Consider the following 25109-nt stretch of genomic DNA (forward strand, 5'->3'; position numbering starts at 1 on the left):
CGCCCGCGCTCGGGTAGTGGAGTGAGCGCTCGATCGAGGCCAGTCAGGTCGGGTGGCCCCGGAGAGGCTCGCGGCTTGCCGGTGTTCGCTCGGAGTGTGTGCGCTCTCGTTCCTCCCCTCCTCTCCCGGCCCGTCCTCCCTCCTCCCTCCTCCCACCCATCCTCGGTTTCCCTCCCTCGCGCTCTCTGGGGAGCCAGTTGTTCCTCCCCAAGGTGCAGCTCCTCTGCCAGTGGCCTGCGGGACGGCCCGGAGCGGAGCCGGAGCCGAAGCCGGAGCCGGAGCCGGAGCCTGGGGCGGAGCCGAAGCCGGAGCGCGAGCCCTAGCCCGAGCCGGAGGAGGGGCCGGAGCAGGGGCCGGGGCCCGAGTCAGAGCGCGGGGCCGGCGCGGCGGGAGCCTGGGGGGCGGCGGCCCAGGGAGCCCCGCCCGGCCCAGCCGCCCCGCGCCCATGAGGCCCCGGGCGCGCCCGGCGCGGCGGAGGACGAGCCGCGGCGTCTTCCTGGGGCTCCTAGCCGTCTGCGTGGCCGCAGCCCGCGGTCTTCAAAGTAAGCCGGGGCGGGGCGGAGCGGGCGGGGGCGCGGGGCCCTGGCTCTTGCCGGCTCATCTCTCGGGCTCCGGGCGGCTCGGAAATCCTCGCGGGGCTCGGGGCGGCGCGGTTCCCGGCGCCGGCGCGGCGGGTGCGGCCGGGCGGAGCGAGGGCGTCGTCGGCCCCGCTCCCCTGGCCACTTCAGGGCGCCGGCTTCGCCTGGGAGCAGCCACCGGATGGGAAGCCGGCGAGGAGCCTCCCCGCAACGCGTTGTTTCCCTTTTCTGGAGCAAGCGGACGGCTGCCCCTTGGGCGCGCGCACCCGGCCCTGCCACGGCGCTTCCGGGGCACCGGAGGCTGCTCCCGACCTCCCTGGCCGTTCCGAGGAACCCACAGCAGCCAGGTCCAGCGAAAAAGGAGGTTCTGGAGGTTTGGGTAGATGTAGGGCCTCCGCTCCCGAGGCCTGAGACGGCCATCGCGTGTTTGTCCCGGGTGGGACCAGCCCGCCCGCTGCCCTGCGCGGAGCGGAGCGCCAAGCCGTGATGGGAGACGCGCGCCGCGCGCTCGGAGCGCTGGGGGCTCAGCGCACACCCCTCGCCAGGAGAGGCTCCAGATCACCCGGACGGCTTCCGCAGTCCCAGACTGAGTCCAAAGGACTCACTGGATGGGCGTGGCGGGGGAGTTAGACTGGGAACACTGGGTGTGGAGACCCGAGAGCCGGTGCAAAACCTGGAGAGCAGGCCAAAGTTCACCGCCGTCCCTGGTCTGCGGAGCACTGTGCACACGCGGCAGGGCAAGCCCCCGACCAGCTCCGAGGCTCTGGCATTGCCCAAATGCTAATTTGCAAAGGGTGAACTGTCCTTCTGCTAGAATGAGACCTGTGCCTTAGGCTAGGCCCAAAGCTGTAGTTGGCCGACCTCCAGGCTCTCCCTCCAGGGCACCTATCAAGAGCTTCCTCTGGTTCACACTGGGGCCTCATACCTGTGTAATTCTAGCCATTCTGAAGCCTGAGATCCTTGTTCAAACTCATCCCCTGCAGGCTAATTCAAGACTCTTGTCTCCAATAACCTGCAAAAGCCACAGTGGAGCTGTGCCAGCAACGAGCCAAGCAAGAGCCAGGCCTTGGGTTCAAGTCCCAGTACAGACACACACACACACACACGCACGCACGCACGCACGCATGCCCTGGGTTCAAGTCCCAGAACAGACACACACACTTCAGTCTAGGACCAAGTTGATAACTGTAGCAGAATTTTTGTCTACCAAGCACAGGCCCTGAGTTTGATTTGGGGGATGAGGGAGATAGCTTTAGTTCAGAAAAGTCTGTGTTAAAAGTATTCCTCAAACATCCTACACTTGGAGACTTTCCTCTCTAAATGAGGATGTTATGGACTAAAGGTTTGTGTCCACCCAAATCTCATAACCTCTTGTGGTATTACCGGAAGATGGGCTTTTGTAAGACAAATTCACTTTAGATAAGAGAGAGAGAGGTCCGATCGATCGATGGATCTAGCTGTCTTCGTTGGCCCTGAGAGAATCAAGCAGTCACAGTTTAACAAGTTAGGCAGAGGTCCCTCCCAGCATCTTGAACAGTGAGGAAATGAATGTTGGTTTTGTAGGTGTCTTCAAGGGGGAGGAATAGACAAAAGTGGCTCAAGATCATCTGCACTGCTTCCTCAGTCCAAAGGAGAGATGTGGAGACGTTGTTTTGTGGATTTTGTGAGAGCTGCCCAAGCTAAGACAAAAATTAGCAGGAAGGAGTTAGTGAGATTGTAATAAATAGGTAAAACTGTGGAAGTGGTTGTGGATCGGTGTAGAGGCTGGAGGATTTTTAAGGTGCCTGCTAAAAGTATAGGTGCTAAGGTCAGTTTTGCTGAGGTCCCACAGAGAAAGCAGAAGTGTGGTATTAGATAATGGAGAAGGGAGGATGCTTATAAAATGTCAAAAATTAACTTTATTCTAGTGTTTTGTGAAAAGTATTAGATATTTGCCTTAAGAAAAAAAATTATGTGTGTGGCAGTACTTGGGGGGTGAATGTACACATTCTTATGCTGTTGATTAGCTTTTCTACACAAGGCTGACACTTTACCACTTGAACCATACCTCCTCTTCTAGCTTTTTCCTAACTGAAGATAAACACCTCTAAGATTTGTATGCGTAGGCTGGCTTTTTTTTTTTTAATGCCAATACTAAGGCTTGAACTCGGGGCCTAGGTACTGTCCCTGATCTTTTTTGCTCAAAGCTGGTCTTTACCATTTGAGCCACAGCTCCATTTCGGAGAGTCTGGTGGACTTTTCTGCCTAGACTGACTGGCTTTGAATCACAATCCTCAGTTCTCAGCCTTCTAAATAGCTAGGATTATAGACATAAACCACAAGCATCCAGAGTAGCTGAGAAATTTAAGCAAAGTGTTGAAAGAAAGGTTTGGTTCCTCTCATATGAGTATAGCAGAATTTGGGGAAGGGAGGCAATGAATTAAAGAATAAGGAAGCAAATTTTTTTTTCCAAGAAAATAGAAGAGCATGTTTGGAAAAGAGTAAGGTTGGGGTGAACGGCCATTTAATATTAATGCAAGGGGCTGCGAAGGTGGCTCAGTGGTTGAGCACTTGCCTTGCATGCCTGAGGCTCTGGGTTCGATTCCTCAGCACCACATAAGCAAAAAGAAAAAAGCCAGAAGTGGCGCTGTGGCTCAAGTGGTAGAGTGCTAGCCTTGAGTGAAGAGCTGAGGAACAGCGCCCAGGCCCCATGACCGGACCCTCCACCCTCCCCGCAAAAAAGAGAATATTAATGCAGGTATGAGCCTAGGTACCAATCAGCTACCCCAGATGAAACACTCGTAGTTTGAACTGAAGGGCAGAGAGATAGAACAAGATGAAGGAGGAATGTGAACACCTTAGATGCTTTGAGTCTGAACCACAGAGCTATTCAGCTGTAAACATGCACAATTCTACAAGAGATGAATAACCAGAAGTCCTTCAGAGTTACCAGGGATGGTCCTGTATCCAAAGGGGAGGGGATGTAGTTGCAGTGACTATGGCTACCTAGAGCCCCAGGAGGCAGAGTCACCCAGCAGACCATCAAGGGACACACAACCAAAGATTATCCTGTAGGTTTTTTTTGTTGTTGTTTGTTTGTTTTTTGTCAGTCATGGGCTTGAATGCTGGGCCTGGGTTATGTCCCTGAGCTCTTCAGTTCAAGGGCAGTGCTCTACTACTTTGAGCCATATCACCCCTTCCGGTTTTCTGGTGGTTAATTAGAGATAAGAGTCTCACTAACTTCTCTGCCTGGGTATCCCGTAGTTTTATCATCTACTGGCTATCCTCTTACTAGGTTTTGGACTTGCTTGGAACCTACCATCATTTTCTCCCTTCAGCTTTTCACTTTTGGAAGAAAAGTCTTTATCCCATGCCTGTCCCACCATTGTATTTTGGAAACATATCTTTTGGAGTTTGACAAGTTCATAGCTGGAGAATAATTTGCCTCAGGATGAACTGAACATGGCATCTCACCTATATCTGGCTTAGATGATTTAAAAATGAGACTGTAGACGTAAGAGTTAATGCTAGAATGTGTGAAGACTTTGGGAGCTATTTGGGGTGGAATATGTATTTTCCATGCAAGAGGATTTGAATTTTGGGAGTCCAGAAACAAAAGAGAGAAGATTGTATCTAAATTTTGGGTCCCTACAAAATTCATAATTTGAAGTGATACTCTCCAGTGTGATATATAATTTGGAGGTCGGGACTTTTGAGAGTGATTACATTTAGAGAGGATCCTGAGGTAGGAGTTCCAGGATAAGAATAGAGTCCTTAAGCTAGGCTCTGGTGGCCTCGCTTACGTGTCTACAGTTCCAGCTACTCAAGAAGATGAGATCTGAGGATCACAGTTCAAAGCCAGCAGGCAGGAAGGTCCATGAGGCTATTAGCTCCAATTAACCACAGAAAAGCTGGAAGTAGGGCTGCGGCTCAAGTGATATAGCGCCAGCCTTGAGTGAAAAAGCTAAGGGACAGCACCTAGGCCCTGACTTCAAGCCCCAGTCAAAAAAATAAAAAGATGAGTATCCTTAAAGAAGAGTGTGGCGGAGACATACCTGTACTCCCTGCTACTTGGGAAGTGGGGGAGGGAAGATACTAGTTGGGCAAAATTAGCCTGATAGCCTATCTAGAAAATAAATAAAATAAAAATAAAAACAAAATGACTGGGAACATGTTTCAAATAGTGGACACCTGCCTGGAAAACATGAAGCCCTTAGTTCACTTCCCAGTTGTGTTGGGGGGGGGGGGTTAGGTGAGGGGACTAGATAAAGGATGAAGACTAAAAATTGCCTTTTCCTTGTCATGTGTGTACATAGCAAGATGACAGTCTGCAAACTAGGTAGAGAGGCCTTATCTTGTCAAGAACCAAATCTACAGGCTTCTACGTCTTGTACTTTCTGGCCTCCTGAATAATGAGAGAAAACACTCTTTGCATGACACCCTCCCCACCCCCATTCTGTCTCCAGTGTATGCCACAGCCCAGCTGACTAAGACAGGGACCGAAAGGTTTGCCCTTCCAAAGCTGCCGGGAATTAGCAGTCAGCAACTCTGCACACTGCAAAGTAGCTATGAGAACTGAGTCTCAGTGCTGTCTCTCTCAGAAGCCTATGATCCAGGACTGGGGCTTGGGAACAGATGCAGCTAACATTCTTCCTTTGTTCCAATGCCAGTTTCTGAAAAGCAGTTTATTTCTCCAAAACACACATACATACACACAGCACACACTCATACATGCATGCAAACATGTATGCACACATACATATACCACACAGTCACATGCAGATACACATGCACACACATACACATACCACTCATGCATGCATGTGTGTATGAACATACATATATATACCACTTATACATGCACACATGTATATACAGATGCATAGACATACACACATCACAACTAACCCATGCATGCATATGCACATGCACAAGCACGCATATATACACATCCCAGTCATACATGTGTATATATCAACACACATACACATGCATGCACATGTTTGGACATTCTTTAACAAGGTGGAATCAGGGATAGAGGAGTCAGCCACATTGAGTCACTCACCTTGGTATCAGTCCCAAGGAGAACAGTGGAATGGGGCTGAGTCTGGGTCTGAGTCTAGAGTATTCTACAAAACTTGTAAAATGTTTAAAATGTTTAAAACATTTTCATATATCAACTGAGAATATAGCTCAAGTAGTAAAGCTCTTACTTAGCAAAGCTAGCATGCACGTTACAGATAACTCTGCTGTAAGCATTGTTGAACTGTACTGAAATTAAGTCCTGCCCAAAACCATGTGAATCTTCCCTACCTGGCAAGTCCAAAGGGGCTTTATAGTGAAAAGGAGGTTGAGTCAGTAAAGCCCAGTACCTACATTACACATCCTGGGTATAGAACAAGACAGAATGGAGAAGAGAAGTACAGTTACACAAAAAGTACTCAAAAAGCAGGTGAAATATTTGTCTTGAATCTAGCAGGGTCTGGATAAGCAAGAGAAAAGGGTGTGGACCCAGCAAACATTCTCTGGGAACACAGCTGGTGCTTGGCTGGCCACCAATGTGGCCACTAGCATAGCCTTTCACAGCTTGAACACTCAGATTCCCTGCACCCAGGATTTCCCTGGAACATGAGAGAGGTAGGAATGTATGGTCACATGATGAAGATGACCGTACATCCTGAGAAATGGATAATCAGCTAGTTTCATTTTGTTTTATGCCTGGGGCTTGAATTCTAGGAGCTGTTTCTTAGCTTTTTTGCCTAAGGCTACATATTACCACTTGAGCTCTACTTCCAGCTTTTGGATAGTTTTGATTGGAGATAAGAATCTCATGGAGTTTCCAGCCTGCTGTTTTAGAGACAGTGAATCTCAGATCTCAGCCACCTGGGTGGCTCAAGGGGTGGAGCACTAGCTTTGAGCATAGAGAAGCTCAGGGACAGCATCCAGGCCTTGAGTTCAAGCTCCAGGACCAGGGATTGGGTCGGGGGAGGGCCCAGAGGGACAGAGAAGTAGAAGAGAAAGGATTGGTAAACTCACAGTTGGAAAATGACTCTCCTGTAACTTATTTGCTAGGTTAAGTAGGCCCCAGTCAGTCCTATGGGCAGAGAAGAAATGACTGAGTCAAAAAGGGAGCACAGGACATTCCTTGTCCAAGTGTCCAGCCAGTTAAGGAAACATGCTGACCTTTCCCCTTGTGAGGCACACCCTAGGGGGCTGCTCAAACCTGCAGCATGCTGACTCCAGGAGAGAAACCATAGACCATAGCTGGCAGAGGGCAAGGCCTGGGGACCTGGTGCATAACTAATTTGTTGGACTCAGTAGGTACTAGCCAGCCCTATAGGCAAATGGAGAATGGCACAGTGGACCGTAAAGTCCTGTTTAACTAGAAAACGATCACCTTTCTCCTAGCAGATGGGCTCCACGTGATTCTGGTAGTTCAGACCTTTCTGTTCCTGCTCACCTAACCATGTCCTACTTTGCCTTAGCTTTCCTCTTCAGGAAGTTCTTCTTGAGCCCAAAGGAGCCCCCACTTTTCTCAGTGCTTGGGGTTCCTGATGTCCAGTTATCTGCAAGGGGTCTGCCTTCCCCTGGGGCTGACTCCCCAGTCTTTTGTGACAGGAACCTGCTGTACACTCCCAGCTTCTGCTATGCTGCCCAGTGCACAGTCAGTGAAAAACTTCAAAGCAAACAGCCTTGTTGTCTGGTGCCGGCGCCTTACATCTGTAATCCTAGCTACTCAGAAGGCTGAGATCTGAGGATCCCAGGGTTCAAAGTCAGCTAGACTCTTATCTCCAGTTTAACCAGCAAAAAAGGTTGGCAGTTAGCCTGACCGTGAGTGGTTCATACCTATCATCCCAGCTACTCCAGAGCCTGTAATCTGAGAACCATGATTCAAAGATAGCCCAGGCAGGAAAGTCCTTGAGATTGTTATCTCCAATTAACCACTGAAAAGCTAGAAGTGAAGCTGTGGCTCAAGTATTAGAGCACTAGCCTTGAGCAGAAAAAAGCTAAGAGACCTAAGCTAAGGGACTGGCCCTGAGTTCAAGTCCTAGTACCAGCACAAAAAGACAAAGTGAGAAAGAGAGAGAGGCAGCCTCGTCTTCTGCCCTAAGCTTGGTGAGAAAGTCTTTAGAGGCTAATTGAGATAAAACTGCAAGTAAGATAAATGATACTCTGTGACACAATGGTAAGTATTCTGAGAACAGAAGGCGGAAGCCATGTGCATACTTTTTGAGAAGGTATTCCTGAGAATCAGAAAAAACCAGAGTAGCCTTCTGCCTGTCATAATCACTTGCATAGCTTACAAGCAGACCAAGCTGCTGCTTGGTACTGACCTCAGAGATGCCCATGTCACAGGTCTAAGCTAGGGCATGGGCACCTGCCATCTTGACAAGTTTCTCGGGTTCTAATGTGCAGCCTTGACTGAGAGCCACAAAGCCCCCTGTCCTACTCTGTTTGCCTGGTACACTCAGAAAAGAAGAGTGATGTCACGGTCAGGACTTGTGGATATGCTAGGCACATCCAGACCCTGTCAGGCCTCCAGAGAGGTTTTTCAACTCATGTCAGTTTCTTCCTATTCAGCTAAGGAGTTGTCTGGCTGGCAAGAGAATAGCTCTTGGGAAAGCCTTAGCTCTAGGGTGGGAGGTGCTGGAATGACTTCTGATAGCTCCTTACACTAATACAAGGGGTTGGGGTGGAGGAGAGAGATTCTCTGGGTACCAGAGAATCTGATAAGGGACACACATGAAGCTCCTCTGCCTCTCTGTCTTTCTGTACTAATGTGAGATGCTTAGCTGGACGCCAGTAGCTCTTGCCTGTAATCCTAGATACTCGGGAGGCTGAGATTGAAGAATAGTGATTCAAAATCAACCTGGGCAAAAAACTCCATGGGGTTCTGTTTGCAACCCTCCACTGGGACAAGGCAGTAATGCAGACTGGGCCATAGAATTGAGGGGCCTGAAGCCTTCCACCAACTTCAGGTTTCCTGGGTCCATTTTACAAGATATTTATTGAGTTGGGTATAAGGACATACTTGCAAAAAGTGAGGTATCAAGATTCTTGAAGTCACATGCACCAACATGTGATACAATCTTATTCAAGTGATATATGACTTCTGTATCTTAGGAAGTAGAGGTAAGCAGAAAACCACTTGCTTTGTCTATCCCCAAGCTCTGGGAAAGTTTGAGGTCGAATTAGCCCACACCCAGGTTAGAAATTTGAATTTCTGTAAAGCCAGGACTGATTGACCTTTCCTGGAATCTCTCAGCATTCTAAGAGTTCATGGTGGGAGGAGGAATTCCAAATTCCCCATCCTTTTGGGTCTAACAGCTAGGTTTTCGGGCCCTTACAAGATTCTCATCTTCAATTAAGCATCATGAAGCCAAAAGTGGAGTTGTGGCTCAAGTGGAAGAGCACCTATCTTGAGCAGAAAACCAAGTGAGATCTTCAGGCCCTGAGTTTCAAGCCCCATTACCAACACACACACACACACACACACACACACACACACACACACACACACACACACTTGAGTTTCAAGCCCCATTACCAACACACACACACACACACACACACACACACTTGAGTTTCAAGCCCCATTACCAACACACACACACACACACACACACACACACACACACACACACACACACACACACACACACACACACACACACAGCGCGTGAGATCCCTGCCCTAGGCTCACTGTGTAGCTAAGTACATAGATGCCTTTTAGAAACTGATGCCTAAGTCAGGTGCTGGTCTGGTGGCTATCTTAGCCACTCAGGAGGCTGAGATGGAAGGATCCCAGCTCAAAGCCAGCCCTAGCAGGTAAGTCCATGAGACACTTATCTCCAATTAATTTCATCAAAAGCTAGAAATGGTGCTTGTAGCTCTAGTGTTAGAGTGCTAGCCTTAAGCAAAAGGAGCTTAGGGATAGTGCCTATGCTGAGAGTTCAAAGTCTAGGACCAGCAAAAAAGAAAAAGAAGGGGCTGGGAAGGTGGCTTAGTGGCTTGCATGCATGAGGCCCTGGGTTCGATTCCTCAGCATCACATAAGCAGAAAAAGCCAGAAGTGGGGCTGTAGCTCAAGTGGTAGAGTGCTCGCCTTGACCTTAAGAGCTGAGGGACAGTGCCCAGGCCCAGAGTTCAGGCCCCATGACCGACAAAAAAAAAAAAAAAAAAAGATGCCTAAAAGTAGAATACCAGACTTCTCCCTACCAATCAACCTTTACACACTTTGAGGATGAGATTTCAGGGATTCTTGAACCAGATGGGTGGTCAGCTAAAGCCCACAGTTCCTCCCTGGTGCTGGTGATGCCCAGCCAGCTTGGGAGACAAGCAGCCACTTGCTACACAGGACTAAAGGCAGGAATGGAGCTACAGAAGACTTGGAGCCTGGCAGAGGAGACAAGGTCAGATCTACAATGCTATTGGAATAGGAAAGTCCTAAGAGATGGGGTTAAAAAAAACTTGGAACTAGATTATTGGATCTTTTAGAAATAGGGTATGGTTTAGTAAAACCACTAATAATAACTTCTAGCCAACCTTAAAGAGATGTCTGTATCTCCTGAGTATGTATAACCATTGAAAACAATGGGAAAAGAATAATAACTGACTTTATTGAGCACTTACTTGGTGGCAGACACTCTTAACTGCTGTATGTGTATTGGTACTGGTTCTTTTTTTTTTTTTTTTTTCCCTTCAGTTGTGGGGCTTGAACCTCATAAGCAACCTCTGGTTGCTATCCCTGAGCTTCTTTGTGTTTGAGGCTAGCATTCTACCACTTGAGCCATAGCGCTACTTCCAGTTTTGTGTGTGTGTGTGTGTGTGTGTGTGTGTGTGTGTGCGCGCGCGCGCGCGTGTGCGTGTGCGTGCATGTTTGATTTTTGGTCGGTTGTGGGGCCTGAACTCTGGGCCTGCACGCTGTCCCTCAGCTCTTCAGCTCAAGGCTAGTGCTGTACCACTTGAGCCACAGAGCCACTTATGGCTTTTTCTGCTTATGTGGTGCTGAGGACTTGAACCCAGGGACTCATGCATGCAAGGCAAGCGTTTTACTGCTGAGCCACCTTCCCAGCCCCCACTTCCAGTTTTTGAGTGGTTAATTGGAGATGAGTCTCCTGGGAATTGTTCTGCCCAGACTGGCTTTGAACCATGAGCCTCAGCTCTCAGCCTCCTAAGTAGTTAGGATTGCAGGCATGAGCCACAAACCTCTGACATGAGTAAGTGCTGCTTTTGAGTCACCTTCACAGTAATCCTGCAAAAAAGGTGATGTGAGTCCCCATATTACATACAAACTGAGACTCTGAGTTGTTAAGGGACTTGGTTAAAACATTTACTCAGCAGGTGTTCCTGAGGTGTCTGAGCATGAGGCTTTGACAATACAGTGAACACATGGGCCAGATTCCGTGTGATCTCAGAGCCAACAGCTGATGAAAGAACCATTAACTAAGAAAATCACAGCAGAGTGGGGGAAGTGTGTGGGCCCTAAGGAAAAGGGACCAATGGAAACCTGGTAAAACTAAGAACTAACAGATAAAGAAGGAACTATTCCATCCATTGGGGGTGGGGGGCTGTTTGTTGTTGGCTTTTGTGTTTTGTGTTCATCATGCTGGTGTTGGAACAGAAAGCCTCACACTTGGTAGACCAGCACCAGCAGCTGGGATTACAAGAGGGAGCCACCAGCACCTGGCAGAAATTCTGATTTCATTAGTGCAGGGTAGTATTTTGAAATAGCTTCCTCAGATAGTTTAATGTTCAATCAGGTGTACTGATTCAGTCATTTGTAATTGGAAAACAATACATTGAGGCTGCTGTAGTAGCCATAACAAACTACCAAACTGATCACTTACACGGGTAACTTTCTTTTTTTTCTTTTTTCTTTTTCTTTGTTTTTGTCAGTCATGGGGCTTGAACTCTGGGCCTGAGCGCTGTCCCTCAGCTCTTCAGCATAAGGGGAGCACTCTACCTCTTGAGCTACAGTGCCACTTCTGGTTTTCTAGTGGTTTTATTGGAGAGAGGAGTCTCACGGTCTTTCCTGCCCAGGCTGGCTTTGAGCCATGATCCTCAGATCTCAGCCTCCTGAGTAGCTAGGATTACAGGCATGAGCCACCAGTGCCCGACAGGGGTAACTTTCTGTCTAACAATTCTGAAGGAAACCTGAGATCATTGAATTGGCAAAGCTACTTCCTTCCAGGGCTCTGAGAAACTCTGAACTACCAAAAAAAAAAAAAAAAAAAAAAAGCCAGAAGTGGACCTGTGGCTCAAGTGGTAGAGCATAGCATTGGGCAAACCTCCCTAGCTCCAAATAAGATGTTATTGGAGGGGTTTGAGGATGAAGGTAGGAGTAGGATTTTAAACACAACAGGCAGCAAAAAGGTAGGAACCTTGAAGAGCCTGTGGCTCTCACGGAGGCTTCCTGATCCCCTGATCACGCCACTGTGCCATATCCTCAAACTAGCTTTGATAGAATCTGGAAATACATATGTATTATTTTTAATGTACCTTAGCGTCAGATACTGACTTCACAACCGTCATGCAAAGTGAGAGGAAGAAACAAATCCAGAGAGACTAAGGACTTGAAGGCTCAGGAAATAATCAAGAGCAAAGTAGGTTACAAGGGAAACACAGACCATGTCTGCCAAGGACAGAAAAGTTCAAACCCTGGACTGGGCAAGGATCCCAGAAGCTCTCTGGCCTCTCTCCAGCAGTTCGTGGGCAACATAAGCCTTTCCCTGCACACTGCCTCACAGCTTTAGGTGCCCAGAAGCTTTCTCCATGATGGCCTTACTACCACACCGCATCTCTCAGAGGCCCCACGGGACATGCAGAACACCCTGTGTCCAAGTTGGGATGCTCAGGAGAAATCTGATTGACCCATCCCAGTCGAGTTACCCACCTGGTCCAATAACCTAGCCACTGAGGTGCGTGTCCCCAGCTTCCTGTGCAGTCTCAAAGAACAGATGAGATGAGCTGGGACAGTAGCCTCATTAATAAATAATGACCAGCACAAAAGAAAAAGCAGAAAAGAATGTTGTGTGCAGCGGCTAGAAGAGACGAAGCAAACACAGCGAGGTACCTGGAGCCACTGCTATTGTATGTGAGGAAGCAGCCTAGACAGGGTGACAGAGAAGGGAGAGAGAACACACAGGGAAAGTTAGTGGGAACCAGTGACCGTGAGGGTGAGGAAGAGGAGGTGTGGTGATGGAGTCCTGAGCCTTGTGGTTCTGAGAGCCTTTCCCTGAGGCTGTGGGCACCAGAAGACCACGTTGGGGAGAGAGGAGATTTTGAATGTTTGATTCTTTTTAATTTTGCTGATGTTTCGTATGTAGTATTTGTACTCAGTCCTAAATTCCAAACATCTGTACTTAAAAGTCTTTCTCTAGCACTCTGGATGTTCCCCCTGCTGCCTGTCACTCATGTCTTCTTACCTTCCAAGACAATTTACATATTGTGACACAATTGTGCATGCGCTTTTTTCAGTTTTTGTTTCTTCATGTGTGTGTGCATGCGTGTCAGTACTTGGGTTTGACCTCAGACCCTAGGCTCACTCTAGCTTTTTGCCATGGCTGATTCTCTACCACTTAAACCACAATTTCACTTTTAGCTTCTGGTGCTTAATTGGAGATAAGTGTCTCGCAGACTTTCCCTGCACTGGCTGGCCTTGGATCACTATCCTTAGATCTCAGCCTGCTAGAATTAGAGGCATGAACCACTAGCACCAAGCTGCACATATTTTTCTTTGGAGATGTTGATTTTGAGGTGTATGTCAACTTGTCAGTACTTGTGAGGAACTGTGCCATTTTCAAATATAAACAATCTAGGACTCAGACTTAGTCTTGGACACCTTTTATTTTTAGGACCAGTGTTTTCCTTTGTTGAGTAATTCACAAACTTCCTAAATTGTTTCAAGTGTTCAAAAGGAAGCAGGTCGCATGCCTGCAATCCTAGCAGTAGGAGGTTGAGGGCAGGTGATTATCTTTCAAGGCCAGCTTGGGCTAGATAGTGGAACTTTTAGTCTCCTTTCTAAAACAACTGTAGGACCTATTTTTAAAACAACCTTCTATGGAACTCTTACAAACTCTCACAAACTACAGTGGAAATCTAAATTAGCACAGACACTGTGTTGACAGGGATGTAAATCACTAGGTTCAATAAAAAACTAAAAATGGGGGCTAGGAAGGTGGCTCAGTGCTAGAGTGCTTGCCTTGCATGCACGAGGCCCTGGGTTCAATTCCTCAGCACCATATATGCAGAAAAAGCGGAAGTGGCGCTGTGGCTCAAATGGTAGAGTGCTAGCCTTGAGTTGAAGAGCTGAGGGACCATGCCCAGGCCCAGAGTTCAGGCCCTACAACCAACAAAACAAACAAACAAACAAACTAAAAACAGAACTCCCTTACGATTGGGTATATATCCAAAGGAATGTTAAGTCAGCATAAAAGAGAGATGCCAGTAGAGCCATGATTATTGCTATGTCATTCATAGTTCCTAAGGAATGGAATTAACGTAGGTGCCAATCAACTGATACATGGGTAGAGAAAATGTGGTATACGCACTCAGCAGAGAATGTACAGAAAAGGAGATAGAGATGTTTCAGAAAGAAAAAATAATAAATTTAATGAATTTATATGGGTAAGAGTTAGTCTGCATATGTTCAGATGAGTGTGTTTATACATATATACTTACTTCATTCAAATTGAAGTACATTGTTCACCCTGTGCTTTTCTCATTTCTTGTGAGATCATCTAATAGCAACACGTACGGATCTACCTCCGACTTTTGAAAGCCTTGGTAGTATTCCAAAGTATTGATAGAGTTGAGGGAAAGTAGACCTATGTAGCTTACAGATGGCAGGATAAGCTGATCATCTAACACCTGCCTGACAAGTAAATGAGAGGACAAAAGAATGAGGAAATAAGGACTGGCATCCCAGCCTTACAGGGAACAGAAAAGAGACCTGCCAATCTATCTTCAAGAATCCCAGCTCTGGGGCTGGGAAGGTGGCTCAGTGGTAGAGTGCTTGCCTTGCAAGCATGAGGCCCTGGGTTTGATTCCTCAGCACCGTATAAGCAAAAAGAAAAAAGCGGGAAGTGGCGTTGTGGCTCAAGTGGTAGAGCGCTATCCTTGAGCTGAAGAGCTGAGGGACAGTGCCCAGGCCCAGAGTTCAGGCCCCACGACAGGACCAAAAAAAAAAAAAGAATCCCAACTCTATTTATCCCAGAGCCAAGCTCTGTATGGAGAATATGGCACAAGATGGCTGATGGGGTGAACTACCTTTTGTCATGTTTGTGCCACACACTTGCTTTCTCAGCCCTATTTCTCTTCTAACAAACTTTCTTATCACCTTTCCTATGTTCACATCTTGCCTAAATTCTTCTTTTGCCAGGCACTGAGACTAAGGTTGTTTAACTACTGTAAACTTTCTGGTAACGTATTTGGTGTGTTGGCTGGGAAGTTAGAGATTAAGTATGTCTTTTTCTGACTTGGACTGATGGAATGGTTACGGAATGAGTACTGGTCATTGAACTAGCAGTGACCACACAGGATAGTGCACCTGGGAAGTCCCGGTTTGTACTGCACTTGCATTCATGGTTGCCACTCTGCGCCCTTATCACTCCTAGGATAAGTTCATGGGTCAAAAGTTGCTGGGTAAATATCTGTATAGATTTTGTCCTGTCCCCTTCCAAGGTTACACCCATTCACAATCCCATTTATAATCACCGTAGTAGTGTTTGATTGTAACTCTGTATACTCCTGAAACACACTTCATCTTTGCCCCACTGATAATAGCCAGGCTATTCAACTTTCCCTCTCTTGGCTAATTGGACTGTGATACTGGTCCGTATTCCTGATAGGAAATGGTGTTGTTCTGAAGTACTTTTTCTAGTTGGAATACAATTTCTCAAACCTGATGACAAGAGCAGTCTGACAACCTAAACAGACTGCTAGGGAAGTGAGGAGGGGTCAGAAAGAGGGTGAGAGCTGGGTATAGTTAAAGTAGTTTGTTTGCATGTATGAAAATAAAACAATGAGACCTGTTTTAAGGAGTAGGGCCAGGCACTGGTAGCTCATGCCTGTAATCCTAGTACTAAGGAGGCTGAGATCTGAGGATTGTGGTTCAAAGCTATCCTGGGAAGGAATGTCCATGAAAGTCTTTTCCTTTTTGGGGGGGGGGGGTCCGGTCTTGGGGCCTGAACTCTGGGCCTGGGCGCTGTCCCTCAGCTCTTCAGCTCAAGGCTAGCACTCTACCACTTGAGCCACAACACCACTTCAGGCTTTTTTCTTTTTGCTTATATGCTGCTGAGGAATCGAACCCAGGGCCTCATGCATACAAGGCAAACGCTCTACCACTGAGCCACCTTCCCAGCCCTTCCATGAAAGTCTTATCTCCAATAAACTACCAGAAAATGGAAGTGGTTCTGTGGCTCAAGTGGTAGAGTGCTAGCCTTGAACTGAAGAGCTGAGGGACAGCACCCAGGCACAGAGTTCAAGCCCCACAACTGAACCTCCCCCCCTCGCCCCCCACCAAAAAAAAAAAAAGGAGTGGGGAGGGAAAGGGAGAGTGATAAAGTAAGTGAGGTTGGTTGGGATACATGTTTATATGTGGGGAAATACCACAGTGAAACCTGGTTTGGCCAGGCACTCATGGCTCACACCTGTAATCCTAGCTATTCAGGAAGCTGAGATTTGAGGATGAAGATTAGAAGCCAGCCTGGGCAGACAGATCTATGGACATTATCTCTACTTAACAAGCAAAAAACCAGAAGTAGAGGTATAGCCAAGTGGCAGAGCACCAGCCTTAAGTGGAAAAAAACTAAGGGACAGTTCCTAAGATGAGTTCAAGCCTGAGTTCCAGCATAAGAAAGCTAACAACATAGCCAGAGGTCAGTGGCTAATGGCTGTAATCCTACCTACTCAGGAAGCTGAGATCTGAGGATCACTGTCTGATGCTAGCTTGGGCAGGAAAGTCCGTGGGACTTTTGTCTCCTGTTAACCACCAAAAAGCCAGCAGTGGAGCTGTGATTCATGTGGTAGAGTGCTAGCCTTAAGCAACAAAAGCTCAAAGACAGCTCCCAGGCTCTGAGTTCAAGCACCAGGACTTGCACACACAAATCTGTTGTTTGTACAACTAATATACTGGAATAAAAAGATGAAATGAAACAAAATAATATAAACATATATCAAGTCTTGGTCTAGGGATATGGTTCAAGTGGTAAAGCACCTACCTAGCAAGCAGAGGCCCTAAAGTCAAACCATAGTATCACTGAAAAAGAAAGAGTAGGAGAGAAAGAGAGAGACAGACAGAGACATAAAGAGAGAAAGAGTAGCATTACACCAATATTAAATTTCAGAGTTGGATAATGTAGACAGGTACTTTGTCCTGGATGAAATGTCAGGATATCGGCTTCATTTTTTTTTTTAGACAGTCTTGCCCAGCCCTGGTAGCTGCTGGTAGCTGTGCAATGCGACCCTCCTGCCCCAGCACCCCATATGCTGGGGTAATCAGTGTGTACCAGCATGTCAGGATTCTGCAGCTTTTAAAGTAAAAAATTTAGGGCTATTGGGATTGGTACTCAAGCTGGTGCTGGTACTCTGCCATTGGAAGCTCCAGGTCTTTTTCTTTAGTTATTTTTTTAGGTAAAGGTCTTATGTATTTGCTGTGCCAGCCTGGACTGAAGTCCTCCTATCAGTATTTCCCCCAGAGATGGGGTGACTGGGCACCACCATGCCCAGCTTGTTATAATGGGATCTCCTGAACCTTCTGCCTTGACTGCCCTCAAACTGTAATCTCCCCAGTCTTAGCCTCCACAGCCTTAGTAGTTAGGATTACAGGGATGAGCCACCATGACAAGTCAATTTTTTTTCCAGTAGTAGAAGCAAATGTAAGAAAGTGCTGACTATTGATGAGTCTAGGAGAGGATAAGAATATAGATGTTCATTGTATTGTATTTCAGCTTTTCTTTGACTTATTTTTTAACACTATGAAGTTGAAGAGTCTACAAGATTTAAAAACCAAGTCCCAAAACTGGCGCGCGCGCGCGCGCACACACACACACACACACACACACACAAATAATAAAGCAAAACAAAAACATGGGGGGGGGGAGAGAGAAATAGACATATGACAGTGTTGGAGCTTGAACTCAGAGCTTCAGACTCTCATTTAGGATTTTTTTTTTTTTTGTCAGTCATGGGGCTTGAACTCTGGGCCTGGGCGCAGTCCCTCAGCTCTTCAGCGCAAGGCTCTACCACTTGAGCCACAGTGCCACTTCCAGTTTTCTGGTGGTTTATTGGAAGTAAGAGTCTCACAGACTTTCCTGCTGGGGCTGGCTTTGAACCATGATCCTCAGATCTCAGCCTCCTGAGTAGCTAGGATTACAGGCTTGAGCCATCAGTGCCCAGCCTTCATTTGGGCTATTTTTTTTTTGCTCAAGCATGGCATTCTACCACTTGAGCCACTAATCTCCTAGACTTTTCTGTACAGGCTGCCTTCACCACTCTCCTCAGATCTCAGCATCCTGACCTAGGATTACAGGCAGGAACCACTAGGCTCCTGGCAATGTCTACTGCTTTTTAACCTCTCAAAGGAGAAGGCAGATGCAGATAGCTCTTTCCTGTCTCCTGTTCTTGTAATTTAACATCTAAAAGTTGTTGTGGTGAGAGGGGAGCTATCTCCTTTGTTCTTTTTAATATGTTGGAACTATTATTTAATATTTAACTTGGAAAAGTATTTGACAGTAAATATTAACACATAATGTTGATAAACCTCAGTTTCTCTGTCTCAGCTATCCTGCTTTTAGCATTGTATGATGCTTTAATGAGATGGCAAATGTAAAGCACTTACATGGGTACCCACTTAGTATAACAGCACATGCATATGTGTGCGTGCATGCACGTACACACACACACACACACACACACACACACACACTCAGCCAGTGGCAGTACTATCCCTCCATATACTCAGTAGATGTCTCGTTGCCCAGCCCATCCCCACCCCCATGTCTGCATTCAGTAGCTCAGCATGTTCTGCCTCATTATTCCAAATGCATGTTCTCAACCAGCCACTCCATAGTCACCTCCTGTCCCGGTATGTATTATGTTTAGTTTTAACATATCACAAATTCCAGTGAGCTGTGCACAGGTACAGCACTTACTCTCTTTTATTCATAGTAGTTCATATTCTCAGGTGACAAGGCTTGTTTTGGCAGGATGTTCGGTTTTGAACTCAGGGCTTCAGCACTTTACCTATGAGCCATGCCTCCACCAATCCCGTCTTTCTTACTTCTTGCAGTAACGTTCTTACTGCTCCTTTTCCTTCTACTCTTGACTCCCTGGCCCCAGAATATCCTCCATGGCAGACGTTGTGAGTTTCTTGGGGACCATCACCCTCCTGTGGGAGCCATCTTGTAGTTTTTTACCCTTAGGAACTGACATCAAGACAAGTCTCCTGCCTGGCTCTCTATCCTCTTCTCTTAACCCTCCCCATGCTCGCTGCATTCCAGCACACAGAAACACAGCCAGGCTTTGTCCCGTTTCTGGAAACTCTGCCTGAAGCTGCTTCCTTCTCTTCTTCCTCTTCCTTGCTCTTTTTTATTTCTGGTCCTGAGGCTTGAACTCAGGGCCCGCACCCTGTCCCTGAGCCTCTCTGTGCTCAAGGCTAGTGCTCTACCACTGGAGTCACAGTACCACTTCTGGCTTTTTCTGAGTAGTTTATTGGAGATAAGAGTTTCATGGGGGCTGGGAATGTGGCTTAGTGGTAGAGTGCTTGCCTACCATGCATGAATCCCTGTGTTCTAGTCCTCAGTACCACATAAACAGAAAATGCAGGAGGTGGTGCTCTGGCTCAAGTGGTAGAGTGCTAGCCTTGAGCAAAAGAAGCTCAGGGACAGTGTCCAGACCCTGAGTTCAAGCCCCAGGATTGGCAAAAAAAAAAAAAAGGTTTTCCTGCCAGACTGGCTTCAAACTGAGATCCTCAGATCTCAGCCTCCTGAGTAGCTAGGATTGCAGGTGTGAGCCACAGACTCCCAGCCTTTTCCTGTTCTTTAGGTCCCAGTTGAAATGTCATTTCCTCAGTGAGGTCTTCCCTGACCATCTAATGTTGCAAATTGCCTCCACCTACCAATATCACCTAGCTTATTGCCTTTAAAGTAGTTATTGTTATCTAAAATTATCTAATTTATTTTTCCAGCCCTCATATCTCTCCATTTAGAATGTAGTCTAGGGGCTGGGAAGGTGGCTCAGTGGTAGAGCGCTTGCCTTGCATGCCTGAGGCCCTGGGTTCGATTCCTCAGCACCACATAAGCGAAAAGAAAAAAGCCCGGAAGTGGTGCTGTGGCTCAAGTGGTAGAGTGCTAGCCTTGAGCTGAAGAGCTGAGGGACAGCGCCCCAGCCCAGAGTTCAAGCCCCATGACCGGACCCAAAAAAAAAAAAAAAAAAAAGAATGTAGTCTAGATAGTGAACCTTGTGTGTCTTGTCCACAAATACACTGTCAACACCAGAACCTTGTGCTGAGCACCAGTGGCACATGCTTGTCATCCTAACTAATCAGGAGACTGAGATCTGAGGATTCCAATTGGAAGCCAGCCCAGGCAGAGCAGTGCATGAGATACTTATCTCCAAATAATCAGCTAAGCTAGAAGTGAATCTGTGGCTCAAGTGATACAGTTCCAGCTGTGAGTGAAAAAGCTGAGGGAGAGCACGAGGCCTCAAGTTAAAGCCCTAGTATCACAACCAAAAGGAAACAACAGCAGAATCTCCAACCATTCCTGGCCTATAGTCGGCACTTGGTAAATGCTTGTGAAATGTACCAGTGCATTAAGTCCTGTGACATAGGTTACAATTCTATAACATCTAGCATTTCATCCCGCAGGCCAGGGTGTGTCACTGTACATTCCCCAGTCGGCCATCAATGCCACCGTTGACGAAGACATTCTGCTGTCGGTGGACTACTCCTGCCATGGGGTGCCCACCATCGAGTGGAGGTACACATCCACCTGGGGCAGGCAGAAGATTGTGGAGTGGAAACCAGGGACTCCAGCCAACGTTTCCCAGAGCCACAAGGACAGAGTCTGCACTTTTGACAATGGCTCCATCCAGTTGTTCGGTGTGGGCGTGCGGGACTCCGGCTACTATGTCATCACGGTGACAGAGCGCCTGGGGAGCAGCCAGTTCGGCACCATTGTCCTGCATGTGTCCGGTGAGCGCCCCGTGGGCCCTCAGAGCTGCAGGCGAGGTGGGGGAGAGGGGCGGGGGAACAGCAGACGTAGTGATATTAAAGGCCTATGTCTCCCCCCTCTCCCTTCCCCCTAGAGATTCTTTATGAAGACCTTCACTTTGTCGCTGTCTTCCTTGCCTTGCTCGCTGCCGTGGCTGCAGTGTTGATCAGCCTCATGTGGGTGTGCAACAGATGTGCATACAAATTCCAGAGGAAGAGAAGACACAAACTCAAAGGTAATGCTCTGAGCCTAGGAAAGCAAGGACAATCCACTCATGGCTTTAGCCAGGCCAGAGATGGTCTGTGTTGTCTTTTTGTTGTTGTTGTTCATTTTTTGGTGCCAGTCCTAGGTTTTGAACTCAGGGACTGGGCAAGCACTGTCTTTGGGCTTTGTCGTGCAGAGCTAGCACTCTTATCACTTGAGACACAGATCCACTGCCCATTTTTTCATTTGTTTTTTGGTATTTAATTTGGAGATAAGAATCTTGTGGACTTTTCTGCCCGAGGTGGCTTCAAACCTCCATCCTCAATCTCAGCCTTCTGAGTAGCTAGGAGTAGAGGAGTAAGCCTCTTTTGCCCAGCTGGTATAAGTTGTCTTTGATAGTATTGGGGTTTAAAGTTAGTGTCTCTTCCTCTTCCTTTAGCTTTTTCATTCAAGGCCACTCCTTCTAGCTTTTTGTTGGAGATAAGAATCTCACAGACTTTTAAACTTAGGTTGTTTTTTAAAACACAGTCCCTAGATCTCAGCTTTCTGAGTAGCTAGGATTACAGGCGTCAGCCACCGCCTTGGGCATTGTGTTGTTCATCCTGTGTGTCAGGGTACCAGTGGCTCATGCCTATAGTCCTAGTTACTCAGGATGCTGAGATCTAAGGATTGCAGTTTGAAGCCAGCCAGAGCAAGGAAAGTCCATGAGACTCTTTCCTTTTAATTTTTTTCTAGGCCTGAGACTGGGATTTGAACTCAGTATCTGTGGCTGCTTTCACTCATTGGCTAGAGTTCTTACAACTGAGCCACACCTCCAATCCTGAGAATCCTATTTTAATTAACCACCAAAAAAACGAAAGAAAGAAAAGAAAAGCTGGAAGAGGCACTGTGACTCCAATAGTAAAGCATCAGCCTTGAGCACAAAAGCCATGGACTGTGCCCAAGCCCTGCCCTGAATTCAAGCCCCAGGACCGGCACCCACAAAAAGGAAGATTAGGGGTGACTAGAATGTGGGTTAGTGGTAGAGTGCTTGGCTGGCATGCATGAAGCCCTGGGTTCAATTCTTCAGTACCACCTAAATAGAAAAAGCCAGAAGTGGCGCTGTGGCTCAAGTGGTAGAGTGCTAACCTTGAGCAAAAGAAGCTCAGGGACAGGGCCCAGGCTCTGAGTCCAAGCCCTAGGACTGGAGGGCGGGGAGGGAGAAGCATCACTGTAATCATTGTATGGTTGACTTTCATTTTATTGGCTTGTCTTTTGCTTCACAGAAAGCACAACTGAAGAAATTGAGCTACAGGATGTTGAGTGTTAGTCACAGCTGGGCCCAATTACTTTGCTACCTCAATACCTCAAGAGGAAAGCTTTATTTTCCAATGAAACGAACAGAGCCAGAGCCAATCTGTTCTTCAATCTCCTGTGGTCTTGTCACACAAGCCATTCCCAGTGAGACAGCTGGAAGGGAAAGAAAATTGACAACATGGAGTTGAAGACTGCAGATTAAACAAATTCAACTTTAGGACTTGCATGAAGTTCACAGAGAAGCTTTGAACCAGGAACTTTGCTTGGCTGCAGCTTCAAGGCCTTGTCTATAACCCATAACCATCGGATGCTGCTCATGACTCTCAAATGGACTTGGATGGCCTTGGGGAGCTTCTGTCTCAGGGGCCAGTGTCTCCAGAGGGCCTGGTCTGCAGCCAGCACTGGAAAACACTCTGTGACTTTATGCTCCTGTCTGCTCTGAAAATAGCTGCACCTTCCAGGAGGGGTTCATGGGATAGTGTCTGCCCAGTGAATGCAAGACCATGAGTCCAAACTCCAATACTTCCTCCAAAAAGAGCAAGCCTGAGAGGTGCTGTTGTGCTGTAACAAGTTGCTAAGATTTGAGGGCCTGTGGCTTGGAGTATTAGAAAAGCTCAGGGTGCTTCTTTGGATACAAAGAAAAGAAAGAAAAACATTGTTCTCTTTCTCCTTCATTCCAAAATCAGCTGTCTCCTCCTTAGGCCCAGCTTAGGTCAATGTGAGGAAAGTGCAGCTCACCTCCACCGGGGGCAGCACCTGCAGCTAGGTAAGGCCAATGTGTGAGACTGAAGCCTTCCTAGTGGATGGAACAACTGGAACTCAGTTTTCTTGGGCAGTCGCTAATACTTTACGCATCCAGTCAAGGTCCCTGCTCTCCTCATGTGGGCTGAGAAGCACTTGGCCTTCACCTACCTCATAGTTAGGATATGAAGAGAGGCCACAGATTGCATACTGCATCTGAGCAATGCAAGAGAAGCATGAGAATTCGTCAAAGATCTGGAAAGCTGTATTGCCAAGTGCTGTCTTATCTGAGTATTGGGAATGACAACATCCTGGGGTACTGGGCCCATTGAGCTTAGAGGTCAGATCAGTTGGCCTTGGGCCTTATTTTCTCAGGTTGGTGGTCACAGTGTTTACCATGCCAGCTTCCACTGAAAAAGCTCTAAAAGCAGGCAAGAATTTATTTTCCACTCCTTTCTCTCTACTGTTCCTAACTGGACCAAAGTCACCACCTTAGTCATGATGGAAGGCTGAGGTCCTTAGCTATGTTTCTACAACACAGCCGAAAAACCATGCATACAAAAATGGAGTGTTGCTAGAACATTCCTTTTCTTCTTTAAGATCCTCCATGTGGGGGCTGGGAAGGTGGCTCAGTGGTAGAGCGCTTGCCTTGCATGCCTGAGGCCCTGAGTTCGATTCCTCAGCACCACATAAGCAAAAAGAAAAAAGCCGGAAGTGGCACTGTGGCTCAAGTGGTAGAGCACTAGCCTTGACCTGAAGAGCTGAGGGACAGTGCCCAGGCCCAGAGTTCAGGCCCATGACCGGACCAAAAAAAAAAAAAGATCCTCCATGTCCCTACTTTTTCTACTGTCCATGTGGCAGGTAAGGAGTTACCTGGAGAAGTCATTTACAGGCCTTTCCCTAAACAGTGAGTCCAGAGCTACAGGAAGGGACCAGACAGGAGCTGGCAGTGATCTTGAGAAAGGCTCCAAATATTCCAGTGCACTTTCCCCAAAGACATGAAAGCAATGGGGCTGCACACCTTACATGTAGCTCTGTACCTGACACCTCAGGCCACATCCTGGGTCTCCTCCTCACATTATTGTAGTCAGAAACCAGACCACTTCCAGGACAGTTTCTGTGCACACAATGAAGAAATGCTTTAGAAGAGATCAAAGATAATCTCTCCTTCCTCAGAGCACTACCAGTAGGATGGAGCTTGGAACTGCAGGAGCATCACTTTTTAAAAAAATGTATTTTATTGTTACTGTAAAGGTGATGTATAGGGGCTAGGAAGGTGGCTCAATAGTAGAGTGCTTGCCTTGAATGCATGAGGCCCTGGGTTCGATTCCTCAGTACCACATTAGCACATGGCACTGTGGCTCAAGTGGTAGAGCTCTAGCCTTGAGCTGAAGAGCTGAGGGACAGTGCCCAGGCTGAGTTCAGGTCCCACAACTGACTGTAACTGTAGTTACATAAGTCAGGTAATGAGTACATTTCTTTTTGAATAGGGTCACCTCGTTCCTCGTTTTCTCCCAGTTTTTCCCCTCCTGGCCTCCTTCCTTCACAAGGTGTATAGTTCATTTCCAACAGTGTCTAGTGAGTATCACTACTGCATTTGTTCACCCTTTGTTCCACCCTTTCTATGTTCCCCCTTACCCTCCTCAAAACAGATAAACTTACCAGACAAAAGGTACGGAAAACCAGTGGCAAAGGAGAAAAAAGAAAAGCAAAATTAAAACACCTCACTTAAATTTTTTGGAGTTCATTTTGATAAACATTTTATATGATTATATCCATATAGGTATTGAGCCCTTATGATCCTGAGAATGTCCTTTGGTCTCACTGTGAACGTCTAGAGTCTTGTATAATTTATCATGTCCAAGTGTTGTTTTTTTTTTTTTTTTGTATTCTACCATCCAGTGTGTTTACATGTAGATTTATAGGCACAAATTAGTTACAACAAATGAGGGAAACCATGCAACCTGTGTTTCTTTTTTCTTTTTGGGTCCGGTCGTGGGGTCTGAATTCTGGGCCTGGGCGCTGTCCCTCAGCTCTTCAGCTCAAGGCTAGCGCTCTACCACTTGAGCCACAGCAACACTTCCGGCTTTTTTTCT

The 25109-nt window shown here is 47.1% G+C and overlaps 1 protein-coding gene across 1 annotated transcript; it reads left to right on the plus strand.

Annotated features, from left to right (window-relative positions):
- Positions 1–445: 445 nt before the first annotated feature.
- On the plus strand, positions 446–25109 carry Vstm5 (V-set and transmembrane domain containing 5). Its single transcript, XM_069989562.1, has 4 exons — positions 446–542; positions 20427–20753; positions 20867–21007; positions 22242–25109. Exons 1-4 carry the CDS (start codon positions 446–448, stop codon positions 22283–22285), a joined length of 609 nt encoding a protein of 202 aa, XP_069845663.1. The 3' UTR covers positions 22286–25109.

Source organism: Dipodomys merriami, unplaced genomic scaffold (assembly GCF_024711535.1).
Source record: "Dipodomys merriami isolate MVZ:Mamm:240054 unplaced genomic scaffold, mDipMer1.0.p SCAF_38, whole genome shotgun sequence".
NCBI lineage: Eukaryota > Metazoa > Chordata > Mammalia > Rodentia > Heteromyidae > Dipodomys > Dipodomys merriami.